The sequence below is a fragment of the Heptranchias perlo genome, chromosome 43 (assembly GCF_035084215.1).
Source record: "Heptranchias perlo isolate sHepPer1 chromosome 43, sHepPer1.hap1, whole genome shotgun sequence".
NCBI lineage: Eukaryota > Metazoa > Chordata > Chondrichthyes > Hexanchiformes > Hexanchidae > Heptranchias > Heptranchias perlo.
The window spans coordinates 5446731-5471404 of record NC_090367.1 but is presented as its reverse complement, the minus strand read 5'-3'; the positions used below and the strand labels follow the sequence as shown (position 1 = coordinate 5471404).

Below are 24674 nucleotides of genomic sequence, written 5' to 3'. Positions count from 1 at the left end.
TGCATCTTCTCCAGTGCCTCTACATCCTTTTTGTAATACGGTGACCAGAACTGTACACAGAACTCTAAGTTGGCACATCTTGAGGTCAGTTAGAGGCTAATTGCTCAGGCGCACCATAAGCTAAATTAGTGGATATTTTCTCTTGCTAAGGACATTTTGCTGCAGACTGTCCACAATAGTTCAGTGCACTAAATAACTACACTTCTCTGAAAAGGTTTCTTTTTTGAGTTCCCAGTTTTCCGACTTAGATGGAATCAATCTTTCTCTCTCTCTCTCTCTCTCTCTCACTCTCATTCTCACCCCTGCCACGATTACAACCTTCCCCCAACTTCTCTATTGCTCGGACTCTGTCCTTTTGTGCATCCCTCTCACCATTGGTGGCCGTGCCTTCAGCTGGCTAAACCACATGCTCTGGAATACCCTCCCTAAACCCTTCCACTATCCTCTACTGCATTAAGACCCTATTTATAACCCACCTCTTACCAGGGTTTTAGCCACCCCTCCTAATACCTCCTTTAGCTCAGCATCCTTTTTTCTCCTTTTGTCTCTGTGAAGCACCTTGAGATGTTTTTCTACATTAAAGGTGCTATATAAATGCAAGTTGCTCTTTAACACATGGACTGTTAACGATGTGTAATATAACAGGAGGTACATACCTGACGACGGTCGGGTAAAGCTCTCCACCATACAGAAGAGCACACGTGAAGCAGGCAGAGAGACATCCCTTCCCAATGACAGCAAGTGCAGTCCGTACAATCTGCAGCTCTGTAACAAGAGACAACACTTTCCACCAAATATATCCAGCAGCCGAGTTGGCTATCTCTCTCTCTCTCTCACTCACACACATACACACACACATCCTGAAACAGTGGTGAAGTATAACACACACTCAGCCAGTAGACATGGCACACAGGTAATAGTACACATGCCTATTACACATGCTCTTACAGCCTCCCGGAGTGGCACGTGGGATTTATGAGTGCAGTACTTCATGTACTAATATGAACTTTCAAAAGGCGTTTGATAAAGTACCACATAATAGGCTTGTCATCAAGATTGAAGCCCATAGAATAAAAGGGGCAGTGGCAACATGGATACAGAATTGGCTAGGTAACAGGAAACAGAGAGTCGTGGTGAACGGTTGTTTTTCAGACTGGAAGGAGGTGTACAGTGGTGTTCCCCAGGGCTCGGTACTAGGACCACTACTTTTCTTGATATATATTAATGACTTGACAGGGCACAATTTCCAAATTTGCAGATGACACAATACTTGGAAGGATAGTTAACAGTGAGGAGGATAGTGATAGACTTTGAGAGGATATAGACTGGCTGGTGGCATGGGCGGACATTTGGCAGATGAAATTTAACGCAGAAAAATAGGAGGTGATACATTTCGGTAGGAAGAATGAGGGGAGGCAATATAAACTAGAGGGCACAACTCTAAAAAGGGTACAGGAACAGAGAGATCTGGGGGTATATGTACTCAAATCGTTGAAGGTGGCAGGGCAGATTGAGAAAGTGGTTTAAAAAGCATACAGGATCCTGGGCTTTATAAATAGAGGCATGGAGTACAAAAGCAAGGAAGTCATGATAAACCTTTATAAAACACCGGTTTGGCCACAACTGGAGTATTGTGTCCAGTTCCGGGCACCGCAATTTAGGAAAGATGTGACGGCCTTAGAGAGGGTGCAGAAGAGATTTACTAGAGTGTTTCCAGGGATGAGGGACTTTAGTTACGTGGATAGACTGGAGAAGCTGGGGTTGTTCTCCTTGGAACAGAGATGGTTGAGAGGAGATTTGATAGAGGTATTCAAAATCATGAAGGGTCCAGGCAGTAGATAGAGAGAAACTGTTCCCATTGGTGGAAGGGTCAAGAACCAGAGGACATAGATTTAAGGTGATTGGCAAAAGAACCAAAGGTGACATGAGGAAAAACTTTTTTACACAGTGAGAGGTTATGCACTGCCCGAGGGGGTGGTGGAGGCATATTCAATCATGGCCTTCAAAAGGGAACTGGATAAGTACTTGAAAGGAAAACATTTGCAGGGCTACGCGGATAGGGCGGGTAAGTCGGACTAGCTGGATTGCTCTTGCATAGAGCTGGCATGGACTCGATGGGCCGAATTTCCTCCTTCCTGTGTTGTAACCTTTCTATGGTTCTATGATTCTATAATCAGTGAGCCTTATTTGTGGTGATGGGCATCAGTGATTCTCGCCTGGGTTACTTGCAAATGTGCCTTGCACAAAAAGCAGTGTCTGACATCTTAGATGCAGAAAGAAATCCGAGACTGGGCCAAACAGGATAGCAGTAATCTGGTATCCAAATACTCTCATCTTGCTCCCTGTATCCTCAATGTGTTAAAATTGACTCACTGAACTGTCTCCTCCCCAACACATTCTTTCCCAGGCCTTCACAACTATGGAACTCCTGACCTCACTCGATCGCTTTTCCCCACAACCTGCAGCCTTATAAAACTCAAGCTTGTCGTCATGTAATCAATGCTCTTTCATTTACTCAGACAGCAACAGAGTGCACACCTTTTTTAATTCCTCAGTAAGTCCAACTATTGTTGGGGAAAACACCCTACTTACCCTTCTGGCATGCTTGTCATAGAGTCATAGAGTTATACGGCACGGATAGAGGCCCTTCGGCCCATCGTGTCCGCGCCGGCCATCAAGCCCTGTCTACTCTAATCCCATATTCCAGCATTTGGTCCGTAGCCTTGTATGCTATGGCATTTCAAGTGCTCATCCAAATGCTTCTTGAATGTTGTGAGGGTTCCTGCCCCCACAACCCTCTCAGGCAGTGAGTTCCAGACTCCAACCACCCTCTGGGTGAAAAAGTTCTTTCTCAAATCCCCTCTAAACCTCCCGCCTTTTACCTTGAATCTATGTCCCCTTGTTATAGGACCCTCAACGAAGGGAAAAAGCTCCTTAGTATCCATCCTATCTGTGCCCCTCATAATTTTGTACACCTCAATCATGTCCCCCTCAGCCTCCTCTGCTCCAAGGAAAACAAACCCAATCTTCCCAGTCTCTCTTCATAGCTGAAGCGCTCCAGCCCTGGTAACATCCTGGTGAATCTCCTCTGCACCCTCTCCAAAGCGATCACATCCTTCCTGTGGTGTGGCGACCAGAACTGCACACAGTACTCCAGCTGTGGCCTAACCAGTGTTTTATACAGCTCCATCATAACCTCCTTGCTCTTATATTCTATGCCTCGGCTAATAAAGGCAAGTATCCCATATGCCTTCTTTACCACCTTATCTACCTGTTCCGCCGCCTTCAGGGATCTGTGAACTTGCACACCAAGATCCCTCTGACCCTCTGTCTTGCCTAGGGTCCTCCCATTCATTGTGTATTCCCTTGCCTTGTTAGTCCCTCCAAAGTGCATCACCTCGCACTTTTCCGGGTTAAATTCCATTTGCCACTGTTCTGCCCATCTGACCAACCCATCTATATCGTCCTGCAGACTGAGGCTATCCTCCTCGCTATTTACCACCCTACCAATTTTTGTATCATCAGCGAACTTACTGATCATACCTTTTACATTCATATCCAAGTCATTAATGTAGACCACAAACAGCAAGGGACCCAGCACCGATCCCTGTGGTACCCCACTGGCCACAGGCTTCCAGTCACAAAAACAACCTTCGACCATCACCCTCTGCCTTCTGCCACTAAGCCAGTTTTGTATCCAAAGTGCCAAGGCACCCTGGATTCCATGGGCTCGTACCTTCTTGACCAGTCTCCTGTGGGGGACTTTATCGAAGGCCTTACTGAAATCCATGTATACCACATCCACTGCGTTACCCTCATCCACACGCCTAGTCACCCCCTCAAAAAATTCAATCAAATTAGTCAGACATGATCTTCCCTTGACAAAGCCATGTTGACTATCCCTGATTAATCCTTGCTTCTCCATGTGGAGACTAATTTTGTCCTTCAGAATTTTTTCCAATAATTTTCCTACCACTGATGTTAGGCTCACTGGCCTGTAGTTCCCCGGTTTTTCCCTACTCCCCTTCTTGAATAATGGTACTACATTAGCGGTTCTCCAGTCCTCTGGCACATCCCCTGTGGCCAGAGAGGTTCTGAATATATGTGTTAGAGCCCCCGCAATCTCCTTCTTTGCCTCACACAGTAGCCTGGGATACATTTCGTCCGGGCCTGGGGATTTATCCATTTTTAGGCCTGCTAAAACCGTCAATACCTCCTCCCGCTTGATGTTAATATGTTCGAGTATATCACAGTCCCCCTGCCGTATTTCTATGTCTACATCGTCCTTCTCCATAGTGAAAACAGATGCAAAAAATTCATTTAGAACCCCTCCTACATCTGTCGGCTCCACACACAGATTGCCATTTTTGTCCCTAATGGGCCCTATATACTGATAAAACATCTTAGGATTTTCCTTTATTTTGCTCGCCAGTGTTATTTCATGGCCCCTCCTTGATCTCCTAATTTCTTTTTTAAGTATCCCCCTGCACTTTTTGTACTCCTCTAGGGCTTCCTCCGTCTTTAGCCTTTTGTATCTGCCAAAAGCCCTCCTTTTTTTCCTAATCCATTCTCGTGTATCCCCTGACATCCAAGGTTCCCTGGAGTTCTTGGAACCACCCTTGACCTTTACGGGAACATGTTGCCATTGTATGGTCTCAATCTCCCTTCTGAAAGACTCCCATTGCTCCGATGCGGATTTTCCTACAAGCAGCTGATCCCAGTCCATTTTGTCCAGATCCTGCCTTATCCTATTAAAATCGGCCTTCCCCCAATTTAGAACCTTTATTTCCGGCCCCTCCCTATCTTTTTCCATGACCACCTTAAATCTCACCGAATTATGGTCACTGTCACCAAAGTGCTCACCTACTAGCACTTCTTCCACTTGGCCGGCCACATTCCCTAGAATTAGGTCCAGTACCGCCCCCTCTCTTGTAGGACTTTCTACATGCTGGCTCAAAAAGCTCTCCTGGATGCACGTTAAGAATTTTGTACCCTCTAAGCCTTTTACACTCTGAGTATCCCAGTTAATATTGGGGAAGTTGAAATCCCCCACTATTATTACCCTATTATTTGCACAATTTTCTGAGATTTGCCTACATATCTGTTCCTCTATCTCCCCCTGACTGTTTGGGGGCCTATAGTACACTCCCATCAAAGTGCTTGCCCCCTTTTTGTTTTTAAGCTCCACCCATATGGCCTCATTAGAGGAACCTGCTAATATATCATCCCTCCTTATGGCAGTAATTGATTATTTAATTAATATTGCGACCCCCCCCTCCTCTTATACCTCCCCCTCTGTCTCGCCTGAAGATTCTGTACCCCGGAATATTGAGCTGCCAGTCTTGCCCCTCCCTCAACCATGTCTCTGTGACAGCAACAATATCATACTCCCATGTGTTTATCAACACCTTCAGTTCATCCACCTTATTCGCAAGACTCCTTGCATTAAAATAGATGCCATCCAGCCTTGCCCTCACATATTTGCCCTGTCTTCCAAGCTGACTTGTTTTTTTCTCTATATTTGGCTGCACATCACCCCCTATTGTAGCTCCACTCTGTATCCCATCCCCCTGCCAAGTTAGTTTAAACCCCCCCCAACAGTGCTAGCAAACCTCCCCGCAAGGATATTTGTCCCGCTCTGGTTCAGGTGCAACCCGTCCGACTTGTACAAGTCCCACCTTGTCAGCTCATCCTCTTCTCTACTTTTTAACTTTAGCATGGTCCGGCAGTAACTCTTGGCTCTTTAGCCAGCTCTCTCAATTAAAGAAAAGGATAGATTGGATAATCTAGATTTTGCAATTGGCTTTATTTTAATGCAGCCGTTAACCTGTTCAGAATAAATGGGCTAATACATACATAGAATGTACAGCACAGAAACAGGTCATTCAGCCGAACAGGTCCATGCTGGTGTTAATGCTCCAGACGAGCCTCCTCCCTCCCTACTTCATCTAACTCAGCTTATCCTTCTACTCCTTTCTCCCTCAGGTGTTTATCTGGCTTCCCCTTAAATGCATCTATGCTATTCGCCTCAACTACTCTTTGTGGTAGCGAGTTCCACATTCTCACCACTCTCTGGGTAAAGAAGTTTCTCCTGAATTCCCTGTTGGATTCATTAGTGACTATTTTATAGTTATGGCGAGCTCTGGTTGGTAAATATAGACTGATGTGTTTCTAGAGAGAGAAAACATTTAGGGATGTGGTACAGAGGTTGAGGTCAGTCAAAAGGAGATGGGCTTGTTGGGCCGAATGACCTTTTCTAGTTCTTAACAATTCTTATGGTGGCTTAACGTGTGACCTGAACCTCAACTGAAGGTCACATGTGTCAACATGGGGGAACGGGTATGAATGCCAAAATAAGTACACCCACCTGGCGGAACAAAAATGTTTGTCAATGTAATGAGTCCTGCCAAGATAAGGCTTGATCCTAGGGTCCAGCGCCGGCCAATGAAACTCATAGAGACAATAGCAATAGTCTTTGCCGGAATATCAACTATTCCAAAAATGACCTGGAGTAGGTAAATATCGACGCCAAAGCCTTGCAGATCCATTGCCAGTCCATAATAACCAAAACTGGCTGCAAACCTGTTTGAATAAAGAGGAAGTAAAGCACTTGTTTTATTTCGTGTTTCCAGCTGTTCCAACATGTTGGAATGAAAGCAAAGTAACATCGACAATTGTTTGGAGCTTTGTTTCCTGTTTATATTCATGCTGAAAGGCGATTGGCTGAAATACTGTTTGATCTAGGTCTGGGTATCCAGGTAGGTCAAGCAATTGAATGCATGACTCCCAACCAGATTGATGAGGTCAGGACCAGGGGTTTTCTGTTCTTTGGGATGCATGAATTTCATAACTTCTCTGAACTAATAGAGGTAACATTGTGTGTAAGTACTGCGTTCTCTCTTTAAGGGATAGAACCATGTTCGTATATAGCACTAAAGAAGGCCATTTGCCCCATTCGTACTAGTGGTGTTCCCCTGGGATCGATCCTGAACCCACTACTCTTCACGGTCTTTATTAATGACCTGGACAGTGATGTTGGGAGTATGGTAAGTAAGTTTGCAGATGACACCAAAATCCGTGCAAGGGTTAAGACGGTAGGGGAGTGCAATCAAATCCAAAAAGATTTAGATGTGCTAGGGGAGTGGGCCACAAATTGACAAAAGAACCATAGGCGACATGAGGAAAAACCTTTTAACGCAGCAAGTAGTTATGATCTGGAATGTGCTGCCTGAAAGAGTGATGGAAGCAGATTCAGTTGTGGCTTTCAAAATGGAATTGGATAAATACTTGAAGGGAAAATAATTGCAGGGCTGCGGGGAAAAAGCGAGTGAAGAAGACTAACTGGATTGCTCTTACAAAGAGCCAGCATGGGCTCAATGGGCCGAATTGTCTCCTTCTGTGCAGTAACCATTCTATGATTCTATGAAATGGCATTTCATTAAGATAAATGTAGTGTTATGCATGTTGATAGGGCCAACACAGAATACATGTATCATTTGCAGGGAACAATATTGAAAGAGGCTGAGCTACAAAAAGATCTTGGTGTTATTATGCACAGATCACTAAAGGTTCATGACCAATGAAGAGAAACTGTAGCTAAAGCTAACAAGGCATTGAGTTACAGTAATAGAACTATTCAATACAAATCAAAGGACACCATTTTAACACTATACAGGTCGCTGGTCATACCGCATCGAGAGTACTGTGCTCAGTTTTGGTCCACCCCCCCCCCCAACATGGTGGATGATATAGAGGCTTTGGAAAAGGTCCAGAGGAGAGCAACAAGACTCAAGGACCTTGGTCTAGTTACTTTAGAGCAGCTTGGACTTAAAGGTGACCTGATAGAGGTCTATAAAATAAGTAAAGGGCTGATAGCATAGTGGTTATGTTACGGGACTAGTAATCTGCAGGTCGTGAGTTCAAATCCTACCACGGCAGCTGGTGAATTTAATTTCAATTAATTAAATAAAATCTGAAATTAAAATACTAATATCAATAATAGTGACCATGAAACTATCAGATTGTTGTTAAAAACCCATCTGGTTCACTGATGCCCTTCAGGAAAGGAAACCTGCTAGCCTGACTGAAATGTGACTCCAGACCCACAGCAATGTGGTTGATTCTTAATTGCCCTCTGAAATGGCCTAGCAAGCCACTCAGTTGTAAAATCTCACTTTAAAAAAAAAAGTCATAATAAGAATAAAACTCAGATGGACCACTAGGCACCAGACACGACGAAGGCAAACCGAGCCCAGTCGACCCTGCAAAGTCCTCCTCACCAACATCTGGGGCCTTGTGCCAAAATTGGGAGAGCTGTCCCACAGACGGGTCAAGCAACAGCCTGACCGAGCCGTACTCAAAGAATCATACCTTTCAGCCAATGTCCCAGACTCCTCCATCACCATCCCAGGGAATGTCCTGTCCCACTGGTGAGGACAGACCAACCAGAGGTGGTGGTACAGTGATACACAGTCAGGAGGGAGTGGCACTGAGAGTCTTCAACATTGACTCTGGATCTTATGGCAGCAGGTGAAACAGGGGCAAGGATACCACCTACTGTCCTCCCTCAGCTGATGAATCAGTCCTCCTCCATGTTGAACACCACTTGGAGGAAGCACTGAATGGGCAAGGGCACAGAATGTATTCTGGGTGGGGGACTTCAATGTCCATCACCAAGAGTGGCTCGGTAGCACCATTACTGACCGAGTCCTGAAGGACGTACCTGCCAGACTGGGCCTGTGGCAGGTAGTGAACGAACCAACAAGAGGGAAAAACTTACTTGACCTCGTCCTTGCCAATCTACCTGTCGCAAATGCATCTGTCCATGACGGTATCAGTAGGAGTGACCAACGCACAGTCCTCGTGGAGACGAAGTCCCGTCTTCACACTGAGGACACCATCCAACATGTTGTGTGGCACTACCACCGTGCTAAATGGGATAGATTCAGAACAGATCTAGCAGCTCAAAACTGGGCATACCATGAGGCACTGTGGGCCATCAGCAGCAGAATTGTATTCCAGCACAATCTGTAACCTCATGGCCCGGCATATTCCTCACTCTACCATTACCAACAAGCCAGGGGATCAACCCTGGTTCAATGAGGAGTGCAGAAGAGCATGCCAGGAGCAGCACCAGGCGTACCTAAAAATGAGGTGCCAACCTGGTGAAGCGACAACTCAGGACTACATGCATGCTGAACAGCGGAAGCAACATGCTATACACAGAGCTATGTGATTCCACAACCAACGGATCAGATCAAAGCTCTGCAGTCCTGCCACATCCAGTCGTGAATGGTGGTGGACAATTAAACAACTAACGGGAGGAGGAGGCTCTGCAAACATCCCCATCCTCAATGATGGCGGAGTCCAGCACGTGAGTGCAAAAGACAAGGCTGAAGCGTTTGCAACCATCTTCAGCCAGAAGTGCCGAGTGGATGATCCATCACGGCCTCCTCCCGATATCCCCACCATCACAGACGCCAGCCTTCAGCCAATTCAATTCACTCCACGTGATATCAAGAAACGGCTGAGTGCACTGGATACAGCAAAGCCTATGGGCCCCGACAACATCCCGGCTGTAGTGCTGAAGACATGTGCTCCAGAATTGGTGCGCCTCTAGCCAAACTGTTCCAGTACAGCTACAACACTGGCATCTACCCGACAATGTGGAAAAGTGCCCAGGTATGTCCTGTTCACAAAAAGCAAGACAAATCCAATCCAGCCAATTACCGCCCCATCAGTCTACTCTCGATCATCAGCAAAGCGATGGAAGGTGTCGTCGACAGTGCTATCAAGTGGCACTTACTCACCAATAACCTGCTCACCAATGCTCAGTTTGGGTTCCGCCAGGACCACTCGGCTCCAGACCTCATTACAGCCTTGGTCCAAACATGGACAAAAGAGCGGAATTCCAGAGGTGAGGTGAGAGTGACTGCCCTGGACATCAAGGCAGCATTTGACCGAGCATGGCACCAAGGAGCCCAAATAAAATTAAAGTCAATGGGAATCAGGGGGAAAACTCTCCAGTGGCTGGAGTCATACCGAGCACAAAGGAAGATGGTAGTGGTTATTGGAGGCCAATCATCTCAGCCCCAAGACATTGCTGCAGGAGTTCCTCAGGGCAGTGTCCTAGGCCCAACCATCTTCAGCTGCTCATCAATGACCTTCCCTCCATCATAAGGTCAGAAATGGGGATGTTCGCTGATGATTGTACAGTATTCAGTTCCATTCGCAACCCCTCAAATAATGAAGCAGTCCGAGCCTGCATGCAGCAAGACCTGGACCACATCCAGGCCTGCATGCAGCAAGACCTGGACCACATCCAGGCTTGGGCTGATAAGTGGCAAGTAACATTCGCGCAAGACAAGTGCCAGGCAATGACCATTTCTAACAAGAGAGAGTCTAACCACCTCCCCTTGACATTCAACGGCATTACCATCGCTGAATCCCCCACCATCAACATCCTGGGGGTCACCATTGACCAGAAACCTAACTGCACCAGCCATATAAATACTGTGGCTACAAGAGCAGGTCAGAGGCTGGGTATTCTGCGGCGAGTGACTCACCTCCTGACTCCCCAAAGCCTTTCCACCATCTACAAGGCACAAGTCAGGAGTGTGATGGAATACTCTCCACTTGCTTGAATGAGTGCAGCTCCAACAACACTCAAGAAGCTCGACACCATCCAGGACAAAGCAGCCCACTTGATTGGCACCCCATCCACCACCCTAAACATTCACTCCCTTCACCACCGGCGCACTGTGGCTGCAATGTGTACCATCCACAGGATGCACTGCAGCAACTCGCCAAGGCTGCTTCAACAGCACCTCCCAAACCCACGACCTCTTCCACCTAGAAGGACAAAAAGCAGCAGGTACATGGGAACAACACCATCTGCACGTTCCCCTCCAAGTCACACACCATCCCAACTTGGAAACATATCGCCGTTCCTTCATCGTCGCTGGGTCAAAATCCTGAACTCCCTTCCAAACAGCACTCTGGGAGAACCTTCACCATATGGACTGCAGCGGTTCAAGAAGGCGGCTCACCACCACCACCTTCTCAAGGGGCAATTAGGGATGGGCAATAAATGCCGGCCTCGCCAGCGACGCCCACATCCCATGAACGAATTTTAAAAATTGATAAATTAATCAATTTTAACAGGTGGGGGAGGACCAGGGGACATGAGTTTAAACTATGTAAGAATAGGAATAGGCTGGATATTGGATGGTACTTCTTTTCCCAGAGAATTGTGAGCCTCTGGAATACATTGCCTGTTGGTGTGGTGGGTGACTCTCTGTATGCTTTTGAGAGGGAGCTGGACCGGTTCCTGACCAGGGTAGAGATTGCATCATATAGAAGGTAAGTGTCTTTATAGATAACACTTGGTCCACGTGATCTCCTGGACTGGTTTCAATCATCTGAGGGGGTCGGAAAGGAATTTTACAGAGTTTTTTTCTCTTATTGGCACTGGATTTTTTCTGGTTTTTGCCTCTTCCAGGAGATTACATGGCTGTGGGGGTGGGTGTGACGGTGGGAGGTCGGGGAAGGGAAGAAGTGTTTAACTTGATGGACCAGCTGGTCTTTTCCTGCCCGTTAATTTCGTATGTTTGTATCTGTACCCGCTCTTCACTGGAGCAATCCAATATTTATCCCACTGCCCTACTCTCTCCCCATAACACTGGGATTGATGTTGAGATCTGATGACGCCTGATTAACTTCTTCACCAATCTTGAAGCTGCATGGCATTTAACCAACAAGAAGTCGTTGATTAGACCATCTCACCCTCCCAGCGAGAGGACAAGGTGTTGGTCCTGGTCTGCCCAGCCTCCAGCTAGAGGGTAAGGTGATAGAGACTATTCTCCCCATCCCCACCAGCTGCAGCACAATGCATGATCTCAAGCAGCCCATACTAGTGCCCCATGATTCTGGTAGTACCATGGGCCTGATACTGACAAGAGCATATTTCAAATCTGATTTTACAATGACTTACCAAACACACATGCTACAGCAAATATTTTTGCGCATGACCGGGGTCCGGAAGAGATCCATCATACCATAGTTTTTCTTGGTATTTGACAGCTCTTTCTCCATTCTGGATTTGAGAATCTGTGGGAAAACACACAATGATATTACACACCAAAGCACTGAACTTGATAAGCTGCGGCTCATCAGCCTCCAAAAGAGATGTCTCAGACGGGGCCTCGTGGAGATGTCAATCCAAGCAATACTTTCAGATACGCCAGGACACTAGGATGAGGGCACAGGGTCAGGGATGTCACGGGCAAATGTGAGATAGATGTCACAATGTATGTATTTACACAGAGAGTGGTCAAGAGCTGGGACCGATTGCCAGGAAGTTGGTTGAGGCTAGGACATTGGACTAGTTTAAGAGCCAGCTAGATGCGGTAATGGGAAGATGGTAGAGTTACTGTAGTGAGAGGGTAAGATCCAAGGGCCCAAAGAGCCTTCTTCATCCTAGATTATCATGTGATCTTGTGAACAGTTCATCTTCAGTGCATGATGCCTCTGACTTGGCCTGCTTAAGAATCTGATCTCTCACAAGATCAGCAGATAGTTACGGATGAGGAAGGACATTCAGCTCATCTAAGCTCATCCATCCATAAAAAACCTACAGTCCCTCTGTCACAGCAACAAGCTGATTTATAAATGACTCCAGGGTTTTTGCTTCCTCCCAATCTGTGCTTAAAGTCTGTTTCAGAAGTTGATCACAAACATCGCAACATCAGTCCCAAGTTTGCCTTTCATTAGTTTGAATCTGAACTTCCTTGTCCTACTGTCATGGTTTAATTTTAGTTAGTGTTCTGAATATAACCATTTACTATTTTAAATATCGCAATGAGGTCCTCTCTGAGTTGCCTCTTTTTGAGGTTGAATATCCCAATTTCCTCCAGTCTTTCCTCATTACTCAACCCTCCAATGCCAGTGATCAGCATTTGGGATCTTCTCTGTACCACTTCCAGGCTTTGAATATCACCCTTATTTCTCACAAGACTTGGCACAATTCTCACAGTGCAGGCTGGTGAGAACACTACAAAGATACAACTAACGGAACTTGAGAAGGTTTTGCTTTAGGAGAGACTTAGCTGCAGCCAGGGAACGCTTACCAAAAATAGAGCCACGTTGAAGAACGAGCTTTTTTATTGAGAAATCTGGGTGAAGAACCAAGGCCAATATGGAGTGGCACTGCCAAATTTGAAAAGAGTAGTAAGGAAGAACATGAAAATCAGGATGTAGTGATTAGATAATGCCGAGCTTGGGGTTTAAGGACGTGTAGATTGTAGGAAGATGGGAAGATCCAGTTTTGAGGGCCTAAAAAAGAATGAATTAGAGTAGAAGATGGTATAACAAGCCTTGATTTCAACCCAGTGATGATACAGGGAGGAGGAAGAGCATGAAAACTGGTGTACAATATTTGAAGCTTAGAAAGAACAATAGAGGAAAGTTCAGAGGATGAATGTCATTTGAGTTGTTATGAAATGGAGTAAGACAAGGGTTGAGATGGAAAGAAGTTGGAGGCCAGAGGTGAGAGAAAGTGCAATAAAGATCTACTATTGCAGCATCAAACTGGACAGTTGGAGGGAATTAGAAAAGGAAGATTTTTAGATAGTGATTGTGAATCTAAAAAGAAATTAAGAAACTGGTAACAATGACTAGAAATTACACATCCACGGAGGAGAGTCAATGTTCGGCATTTTCCGCTGCTTACCGTGGTGGTGAGTTTATTCCCTTCTGCCTCCTTGCCGTTTAATTTTGCCACTCTTTTGAGCTGTTTCAGAGCTACATCAGTCTTGTTGTTCAGGATGAGCCAACGAGCTGATTCTGGGAACCACCTGTGAGAAGGACCAGGATTATTAGGAATGACCCTTCAACAACAGATAACCAGATAGTCAGCCCATCTTACCTTGTCCGTACCTTTACGTCGGAGGGGGAAAATAACTGAAGAAATGTGGTGCAGCAGACTAGAGGACCAATCTGCCCACTCAAAAAATGGTGGGCCATGTGTTCATGTTTACAGCCCTCCACTTGCAAAGTTCCCTATCTGTGGTTGGAGGCCATTCATCTTCAGGGGGAGAAGATTAGAGTCAAGCATTTCCTTCAACAAGTCCTTCAAGTCTCCAACATGCCTCTCTCTCTAGCTGAAGATGATCTTCCACTTTTACATACAAATAACATGCAGCTTCAGCACTTTGACCAAAAGGCACATGAAGTTACAAGTGACATTATTTCCTGAAAAGTTCTGCATTTCGGTTGATTCTTTACCTTGCCTTCCCTAAGAGCATTTAAAGTGTGTTAATTTAAAGAAAGAATTTGAACTTATGTAGCACCTTTCACATGCCAAAGCACCTCACAACCAGTGAATTATTTTGAAGTGTAGTCACGTCAGCCAACTTGCACATGACAAGATCACACAATCAGCTGTAGATTAATCTGTTTTTGGTGGTATTGGTTGAGGGATAAATTGTGGACAGGACAGCAGGAGAACTCCCATTCTCTTCTTTAAATCGTACCCCAGGATCTTTTACATCCACCTGAAGAGATGGATGGGGCCTCAGTTTAATATCTCATCTGAAAGACAAATGTAGGACTCCATCAGTACTGCAATGGAATGTCTTACGTAGTTCTGGAATGGAGCTTGAATCCCCAAACTTCTGACTCAGAGAAGAGAGTGCCGTCACTGAGCCATTAATTGCATTAATATCTAGCTAAGAGGAAGATTCAAGGTTGTAAGCCCATGAATAGACATGGATGATCAGAGATACCTATGGGGTTATTTAGAGTGCAACTGAATGCTATGATGGAAGAGTTATTGTACAAGATGGCTGAGCTTCAATGGGCCAAGTGGTCTTTTCTCATCTCTGACTTTTCTTGTGTTCCCAGCACCCTCTGCACAATGGCTCTTTCTGTAATCCCCACGTCCACTATGTAATACTCTCACACAGTGCCCCCCAAAACTGGCGCTACAGAGAAGCTGTAGACAGAATACAGAGAGACTAGACCATGACTTTACCACGAGTAAAGGAAGAAGATGAAATAAGGAGCAGACACTGTAAACTGAAGCCAACGCCAGTCTCGGATTCCATATGCTAGACCAGCCAAGAGCAGCTGACCGCTGGTGTAACTGTATCCGTTTATGGTTGAAATTAGCGTCCGCATGTTAGTAGGAGTCCACTCGACAGCTGGAAACAATAATAAAATAAACACAAATCAGTGCTCTTCTGGCTCCAGAGCTTCCAACATTATATGCTCAGTTTACAATTTCCCCCCACTATTTTCTCTCTCCAAATTTCTCTCTTCCCCTTTCTCTTCTGAAAGTGTCCTCTAACACTCCCAGTATTGATATGAACGGCTATATTTCCCAGAACTTCAAAATAACAGAATTGACTTCCTCCTCAGTCTTCCCTTCCTCCTATGGTCTGTCACTTTTCAAACTCAAGTTGGCATCACCTAGTCAATACCTCAGGATCCACTCCATCTTCTCTTTTTCTTTCTTTAAGCTCTCTGGTGTCCTGCACAATGGGCTCTGATTACCCCAAGGCTTTTCAATAAGATATTGTGCCTTTAAGAATTTGTGCCAGCCACTGTTAAAGAGTCCACTTCCCCCATGTCTATTTAAAAAAAGAATATATATAAAGGTATAAATATCTTGAGATGAGCTGCCCGACAAACTCCTGATGTCACACTTTAAAGTGTCGTACTTTGTACAGATGCAAAAGAATATTTAAAAGAAGCCCGATGACTTCAATATCAGCTGTGGCTCAGTGAGTAGCACTCTCACTTTTGAGTCAGAAGATCGTGGGTTTGAGTCCTACTCTGGAGACTCGAGCCCAAAATGTCTAGGCTGACACTCCCCAGTGCCAGTACTGAGGGAGCGCTGCAATGTTGGAGGTGGTGTCTTTTGGATGCCGTCTCAGGTGGACGTAAAAGATCCCACCGCCATTATTTCAAAGAAGGGCAGGGAGTTGTCGCTGGTGTCCTGACAATGTTTATCCCTCAACCAACACCACTAAAAAACAGATGATCTGGTCATTTCTCTCACTGCTGATTATGGGAACTTGCTGTGCGCAAACTTTGACCAAGTGCTGGAAAGTGGAATAAGGCTGAATAGCTCTTTTTCAGCCGGCACAGACACGATAGGCCAAATGCCCTCCTTCTGTGCCGTAAGTTTCTCTAATTCTGAGCCCAGATTAATGCTGGGTTTCCAGGAGCAGGAATGTAATGACTGAAAGATTGGCCTCCAATGGTGGAGCAGAGGGAACGGGGAAAAAACAGAATTGGAGGAACGGCGAGTGAGGACTCTAACGCACAGTAGCTGCTCCATGCGTATCTAGACCTCTGTAATTGTAGCTCACTTGGCTCTGTGATGTTCCCAGAGCTGTCACATGAAAGAAAACAAGGGAACGCTATTAGAAGCCAGTGGCTATTCCAGAATTCACAGCACATGCAACAGAGTCCTCAGCAACTCCCTATCGTTGTATGGATCACACCATGTGAGAAATTATGGTCACAGACCTCTAACACATTACCGCTCAGTGGAGCATTCCAAAACATTCCTGAGTGATTCTCAAAAATGCCCCTGTTTGATTTTATGACCAACAAATAGCATGTGAGTAATGTAGAGGGTGTCAACAAAATAATTAATCCACCAGATTGTATTTTTAAAAAATCTTCTGCCAACCTGGATCTCAATCTTATCCCCAGTCTCCTCATGTTTTGAACCACCTTTGGTTGCAAAAACCAGTCAAGTGACTTGCTGCCAGACACTGCCATTTCCACTCCTAAGCTGGCCAGTAGGAGTCAGCTAGGGATTGCTGTCCCTCCAATATTTCCTCTCCTTTGTGAATAGGCGCTTAGCTTCCTTCTCTCCAAAAGCAAAAGAACTGGGGAGCAGGAACTCACTGGAAGATCAGAGTTGCAGACCCCATTGTCAAATCGTAGCATGGTGACCCTTAAATTGTTCTGCTTTCCTGTTAATGTTCAGTACTTTGTTAGTGATGATATTATTAAATCAGCAGGCTAGGCCATTGTTACCGAGTTTTAGTTGAAGGTAGGGTTGACCACTCTGGTTGGGTGCATTCCTGGAGGATTCATCACATGACCTCCCACCTCTATTTGTCCCGCCCCCACATTCCCACCATTGGTCCATCCATCCTCCGAAAATGCAAAAAACACATTCCCAACCAATGCCTTGCTTGAGGGCCACTCTTAGGAATGCTGCACCACAGAATAATGCGGCATAGGTCTACACCTGCAATTTCCCACACAGTGAGCTCCGGATTTAAGTCAAGCTGCTGCAGACAGTGGCCAAGTGGATGCCAGGCACCTCCCACTAGGCAGGAATTAAGACTATAAGCTTAGTAGTTCTTACCTTTCACTTGCTGTATGGAAACTGGGAGAGCCCTTCCTCCTAATAGCATTCCCTTGCCACATTTATAGAAAAAGATTGAGAATAGCCACAAATCCCAGCTCATTCAACATCCCACAGCCAGGCAGGCCACCAGTGGAGGCCCAGAGGCACACGGAGCAGCAAGTCTGCCAATGGAAGGGGTGGACTACCACTTCTGTAGGCCAAATGCCTGATGTCACAGTATTGCTGGAACAGATAACCCACGCACCAGCCAGGGGAGGGTGAGCATTCGCCCATCTGATTCATTGGTGTTATTTGCCTCCCTTTGAAGCCCCTGAAGAAATGAGAAAACACCAATGACAATAGAATAAAGTGCTACCACCTGCCGATACTTACTAAGCGAGAAGATGTTGAGTGTGATCCCTGACTGTGACACTCCAGTTACAAACCTCCAAAAGCAATATAGGGCAAAGGAGGAGGAGAATGCGGCACATATCCCAGAGATTGCCATCTGCATGTGGGACCACAAGAGAACAGTCCGTCGGCCAAACCTAAACATTGGAGGAAATGCAAAAGAACCAACCGGTGACTAAGCTTGTAGCAGAATCTCTGGATTACAGTCAACCCAATGCCTTAGAAAATGAAATTTTTCGAAACAGATAAAAGCCAGTCAGCCCAACAAGTTTTTTTTCATAGATTGAACCTACCTACCCTCCTTCTCACCAAACCCCTCAATCTCTTTGACACACTGAACAAAATAGCCTGTGTAAACGTTGTCAGCTACCTTCTTACAATCTGGAAAAATTCAATTAGGTCACATCAAAGTGTCCTGCTTTCTAAAGAAATTAGACAAGAAATGAAAACTGTCAATTCTGTCATCTCAGGTTCCAATCTGAGTGATCCCCACCAGACCCACTCCAGACATTATCTCATCACTATACCCATTCCCAGCAATCAATAGTCCAGTCACAATCTCAGTACTCTAGTTTCCCCTCCCCCACCCCCACTCCTCCAGGCTCCAAATCAAATGCCCCCAGGCACATGCCAAGCCTTCAGTAACATGTGGAGGGAAGCCTGACACAGTGACCAGGATTAGTCTCCCAATGGCAGTCTTCTGACAGCGTGGGACGTCCATGCGCCCGTTTGACACGGCAGGAACACCACCGTAGTATCCAGAGTCAGATTTCATCACTAATGCATGATGGGCTCTGGTGGGATTTCCTCTACCAAGAGGGAGTTCACCATTGCCTGGCTGCAAAATCCCAGCTGGACTGTCACAGCAGCACTAGAAGAGGCAGTTAAGAGGTAGAAGTACCCTGAAGATCGGCATCGGAGTAGGCCTCATGGGGGTCTATATGGAGGGGGAGGAAGCTGGCACAAGACTCTCTCCCACCAAGGGGGGATCTCCGGGCCTTTACCACCTCGTCGCAGGGCTTACTGACACCTTCCCATGACAACCCCTGGAAGCGGCAGTAAGTGGCGGAAAATCCACCAGCAACCCTCTGCATGCGGCAGGCAAGGAAGGAGCGGCTGGTGGAAGTCCCGGCAGGGGCAGTTAAATCTCAATTGTGGTGGGGATGATGCAGCGGTGGGAATCACTGCCCAAATTTTCCATCATTCTCTGCCATGATCCTGCCCGGTTTTGGGCAGAACTGTGGGGGAGAATCCTGGCCAGTGTGTCTTGCCCATTGGTTTGACTGCCTCCTGCTGGCTAAATGCAGAACAGCATTGATGTCAAAGTCAGCGGAAATAACTTACCAAAGGTTTGGTGGACAAGTGGACTATCTGATGTGGCAACAAACCATACAGACCAAAAGTTCCTAGGTTCAATCCCTGGTCTGTATTGATTTACCTAATCTTAGCCAAGGTGGAAATTAGACTTAATGCCCTTGGGGCAATGGAGGGGAAAGGTCAGCCTGGACTCCTGCTCCTGCTTGCTATCCAATGACTACTGCTACAGAGTGTACATACATAGGTGTGAAATGAGGACCAGATCAGGCTCAGCTGTAATTCCCTGCTGACATTGACTGTCTAGGCTGGTACATTTGGAACTGTGCCTCTAAGTCTAATCTTAGACTTCAAGAGGACATAGACAGGCTGGTGGAATTGGCGGACAAGTGGCAAATGAAATTTAATGCAGAGAAGTGCGAAGTGATACATTTTGATCGGAAAAATGAGGAGAAGCAATGTAAGCTAAAGGGTACAATTCTAAAGGGGGTGCAGGAACAGAGAGACTTGGGGGTATATGTGCACACAGAAGGTGGCAGGGCAGGTTGAGAAAGCGGTTAAAAAAGTATACGGGATCCTGGGCTTTATAAATAGAGGCATAAAGTACAAAAGCAAGTAGGTTATGATGAACCTTTATAAAACACTGGTTCGGCCACAACTGGAGTATTGTGTCCAACTCTGGACACTGCATTTTAGGAAGGATGTGAAGGCCTTAGAAAGGGTGCAGAAAAGATTTACTAGATTGATTCCAGGATTGAGGGACTTCAGTTACATGGATAGACTGGAGAAGCTGGGGTTGTTCTCCTTAGAGCAGAGAATGTTGAAAGGAGATTTGATAGAGGTGTACAAAATCATGAGGGGGTCTAGAAAGGTAGATAGAGAGAAACTCTTCCCATTGGCGGAAGGGTCGAGAACCAGAGGACACAGATTTAAGGTGATTGGCAAAAGAACCAAAGGCGACATGAGGAGAAACTTTTTCACGCAGCGAGTGGGTATGGTAGCATAGTGGTTATGTTACTGGACTGGTAATCCTGAGGCCTGGACTAATAATCCGGGGACGTGCTTGAAGGGAAATAATTTGCAGGGTTGCGGGGGAATGGGACTAGCTGAATTGCTCTTGCAGAGAGCCGGCACGGGTTCAGTGGGCCGAATGGCCTCCTTCTGTGCTGTAACCAATCTATGATTCTAGGATGAACCAGCACTTCCAGGGGAATAGAAGAGAAAAAAAGACCACAAGGAAGCGCAGAATTCATTCCCTAATTGGGTATCAGCATTAGCTCAGTGGTAGCACTCTCGTCTCTGAGGCAGGAGGTCATAGCTTTAAGCCCCACTCCAGAGGCTTGAGCACATAATCTAGCCTAACACTTCAGTGTTGCACTGTCAGAGGTGCTGTATTTTGGGTGAGACGCTAAACTGCCCTCTCAGGTGGACAAAAAGGAGCAGGGGAGTGCTCCCAGTGTCCAGGACAATATTTATCCCTCAGCCGACATCACTAAAAACAGATTAGCTGGTCATTAGCTCATTGCTGTTTGTGGGATCTTGTGTGCAAATTGGCTGCCACATTTTCCTACATTACAACAGTGACTACACTTCATTGGCTGTAAAGCTCTTTGGGACGTCCTGAGGTTGTAAAAGGCGCTATATAAATGTAAGTTCATTCGTTCTTTCTTTCTCTCTATCTCTTTCACGGACAGCTCATCACAAAGCTTTTATATATATAGATATCTAACCCTATCTCCCCAGAGAATACTGTTGAGCCTGGGAAGAAGGCTGGGAAAGGTATTGACAAAACCTGCAGCACAAAGGCCATCAGCAGCAGACGAACTGCAGTTTGTTTTGAGATTTATCTTTTCCTCTCCTCTCCTGAAGGTGTTGACTCCACTGGTACTTTCAGACCTTCTTCCACCTCACCCAAGTGGCCTTGGCAGTAAGTGTCAACTGGCAATTCAACAGTGGGAGACCAAGACCAATCCTGTCCTCACCCGATGCCCATACACAGCCACTGGTCAGGAGAGGAAATCTGGCTGACTTTCTCCCTCTCAGACCAGGGGTGCTAAGGTTAATTGTAGCATTCCAACTGAGCACAGACCAAGAACTAAACCTGGGAACTTCTTGGTCTTTGTAGATCAACAGCTCACTGAATAAACTCACTAAACCAGTGGAGGAGCCAATAAGAATCATCTTCATCTGAACTCCTTACCTGTCCGAAAGAGCACCAAGGACCAGGGCTCCCACCAAAACGCCACCCATGTAGACAGACTGCGCCATCGGTTTCAGAGACTTCTTGTTGCAAACCAGGTCCCACTATAGGGACAAGAAGAGATCTGTTAGAATGACTGCAATTCCTGGCCAGTTAAATATCTCCATCAGGGCTCAAGTGTGCACTACACAAGAGTTCACACTAAAAAAGAGCATCAAAGACAATAAGTGCACTACCCACTGAGCCATATAGTCCTGATCTCAGCTGGGGTCGTTTTAGGGGCACTGCAGTTGATCTCAACACATCCTGATTAGAGAGAGGAAAATCAGCTATGATTCCTGCTCCTGATCATGGGTGAGGACGGTGTCAGGCTTGGCGGCCATGTCCAACACCAATTAGTATTCTGCCGACACACACTATCTAGGCCCACATGCGATGAATGGCCACATGGGTGAGGTACTGGAGGGCGTCTGGTACCCAATGGAACAGTCGGCCAGTAAGAGTGAATATATTCTGGAGGGGAGGAGAGGAGAACAGGGCAGGATAAAAATAAAACATAGGCTAAAGAAAGTAATATTGTCATTTCCTGGGCTCTGAATTTACACTGTGCTGTGATTGGATCTGGAATTTTGTGCATTGGGAGGGTTAAGATGATGTGTTTGGATGGGAAGTGTGTGGGAGTCAAACTGTTTTACAGATGTATTGTCAGAAAAGCACGGAAAATTTAAACCTGCTTTTGACCTCTGGAATGTGGGTTCAAATCCTGATGTAGACGGATGGAGGAAAATCTCTTTTCTATTCCGGAGTAGGACTGGGTATTGCAGTGTATTAGATACTTCCCTTTCACCCCTCGGATCAGGGGTCAAAATAGTCCAGGTAGAAGGGATGGGAGACTCCTCTCTGCCTGCCTACAATGAGTTTGGACAATCTCAACCCAGTTCCTAGTGGCGTAGACCCACAGCGCAAAAGTGCCCCTTGCTGAGCATGAATGAGCAATCTCACTGAGAGAGGCCGTGAGATGGCCAGTGTGGTAAATGGAATAAAATGTCACGCTGGTGCTCTTCCAAAGTTGAGACTGAGGCTGGTGTAGGTGTAGAGTAAAGGGAGGCCTTTTCTCTTGACTTGGCAGTTTAGCTCAGTGGTAGAGGTCAGAGGTTGTGGGTTGAAGTCCCACTTCAGGAACTTGAGCAAATAATCTAGGCTGACACTCCACTGCAGTGCTGAGGGAGTGCTGAACTGTCGGAGGTGCCGACTTTTGGATGAGACAATAAACCGATGCCTTGTCTGCTTGTTCAGGTGGACTATTCAAAGGCAGAGCAGTGAGTTCACCCATTGTCCTGGGCAACACACTTCCTCAAGCAAAACTGATCGTTCATCTCACTTGTTGCTTGTTGGACCTTGCTGTGTGCAAAGTGGCTGCCACGTCTGCCTACACAACAACTGCGCCTGCAATTCAAAAGTAATTAATTGGCTGAGAGATGTGTTGGGGCGTCCAGAGGTCATGAAAGGCGCTATATTGATGCAAGTTCTTTCTTTTTTTCAATGTGACTATATTGCTGCTGATACTTGGTGCCAGAAAGGGGATGTATTCAATTGCCCAGCAATAATAACCCTTGCCTTAAAGAGCATAAAAAATTCTCAAGAAATGTAAACTTGGCTACAGCTCATCTCCAAGCCCCTTTCCCCATTCTCTTGTTATGTTTAGATCATCAGTTGCTCTTTTCTGTTTGTTAAAATCTGATCTCAGATGAGAAACATAATTTTCTTCAAAGTCAGCACGTCATTACCCAAAGGTCAAATCTCACCTGGACAACATCCATGTTTAACCATTAAGTGCTAGATCTTAACCCTATAACACCACAAAGTGGGTCAGTGAGCTTATCTGATGAGTAGCTGAGACATACAGACCAGGAAGGTCTCAGGTTGAATCCCTGGTAAATACTGCGTTAGCTGATCTTGAGTTAGAGCAGCAGTTGGAGCTGTAAATGGACCTCAGCACTAATGGGCGGGAGAGGGGAAAATCGGACAAGATTCTTGCTTCTGATAGTTATCCTGTGACTCCCTCATTGGCTGAGGATGGGATCGGGTTCAGGTGTGGTGCAACCGCGGTCTACTAGCCTGTTGATGCTTACTGCCACAGCTCACAGATATAAATATAGGCCACCCGGGTGAGGTACCAGAGAGCCCCTGATGGCACTGCAAGCAAAGAGTCAGTGCCTTCGGGAGGGGAGGGGAGAAAGTTGTGTGTGCGTATATATTATACACTAGCAGATCTCCTGTGGCAGCGCTCATATTGAGTCCGTGGTTATGCTGTTTTATAATCAACAAAGTAGAATGGGTAAAGTGTGAAGGAGAAAGTGTTACAGAAATAAGCATGATATTTACAGGAAGTACATCCGTATACAGGACTTATTACTAGAAGATCTCCCGTGGCAATACTCGCAGTGAGTTGTTGGATAGGCTGTTTTACAACAATAGGGGTGTTTATGCCATGTATTGGATAACATCAGGGCCACTGATTTACAGTGACGGAAGAAGTCAAATTCTGTTTTCATGACATGGTTCTCTTGACCATTATTCCGTGAAAACCATAAATGAGTGGTTATTATTCATATTTCTTTACCTATATTGTACATAATTTGTTATCACTTACCATTTTCAAAGCTGAGAATATAGGAACATAGGAATATAGGAACAGGAGTAGGCCATTCAGCCCCTCGTGCCTGTTCTGCCATTTGATAAGATCATGGCTGATCTGTGATCTAACTCCATATACCCGCCTTTGGCTCATATCCCTTAATACCTTTGGTTGCCAAAAAGCTATCTATCTCAGATTTAAATTTAGCAATTGAGCTAGCATCAATTGCCATTTGCGGAAGAGAGTTCCAAACTTCTACCACCCTTTGTTTGTAGAAATGTTTTCTAATCTCACTTCTGAAAGGTCTGGCTCTAATTTTTAGACTGTGCCCCCTACTCCTAGAATCCCCAAACAGCGGAAATAGTTTCTCTCTATCCACCCTATCTGTTCCCCTTAATATCTTATAAACTTCAATCAGTTTACCCTTTAACCTTCGAAACTCTAGAGAATACAACCCCAATTTGTGTAATCTCTCCTCGTAACTTAACCCTTGAAGTCCGGGTATCAATCTAGTAAATCTATGCTGCAGTCCCTCCAAGGCCAATATGTCCTTCCGAAGGTGTGCGGTGCCCAGAACTGCTCACAGTACTCCAGGTGTGGTCTAACCAGGGTTTTGTATAGCTGCAGCATAACTTCTGCCCCCTTGTACTCTCGTCCTCTCGATATAAAGGCCAGCATTCCATTAGCCTTATTGATTATTTTCTGCACCTGTTCATGACACTTCAATGATCTATGTACCT

The 24674-nt window shown here is 45.8% G+C and overlaps 1 protein-coding gene across 4 annotated transcripts in view; it reads right to left on the bottom strand.

Annotated features, from left to right (window-relative positions):
* The window catches only part of LOC137306468 (solute carrier family 22 member 6-A-like), a 42255-nt gene that overhangs the window by 5427 nt on the left and 12154 nt on the right, over nucleotides 1-24674 (bottom strand). For all 4 annotated transcript variants that reach the window (XM_067975707.1, XM_067975706.1, XM_067975708.1 and 1 more), the window contains 7 exons: nucleotides 21297-21400; nucleotides 17765-17919; nucleotides 15032-15200; nucleotides 13730-13853; nucleotides 11993-12108; nucleotides 6368-6582; nucleotides 657-765 (listed from right to left, as the gene is read on the bottom strand). In XM_067975707.1, the coding sequence (XP_067831808.1) occupies nucleotides 657-765; nucleotides 6368-6582; nucleotides 11993-12108; nucleotides 13730-13853; nucleotides 15032-15200; nucleotides 17765-17919; nucleotides 21297-21400 (992 nt within the window). The remainder of the gene's footprint in view (nucleotides 1-656; nucleotides 766-6367; nucleotides 6583-11992; nucleotides 12109-13729; nucleotides 13854-15031; nucleotides 15201-17764; nucleotides 17920-21296; nucleotides 21401-24674) is intronic.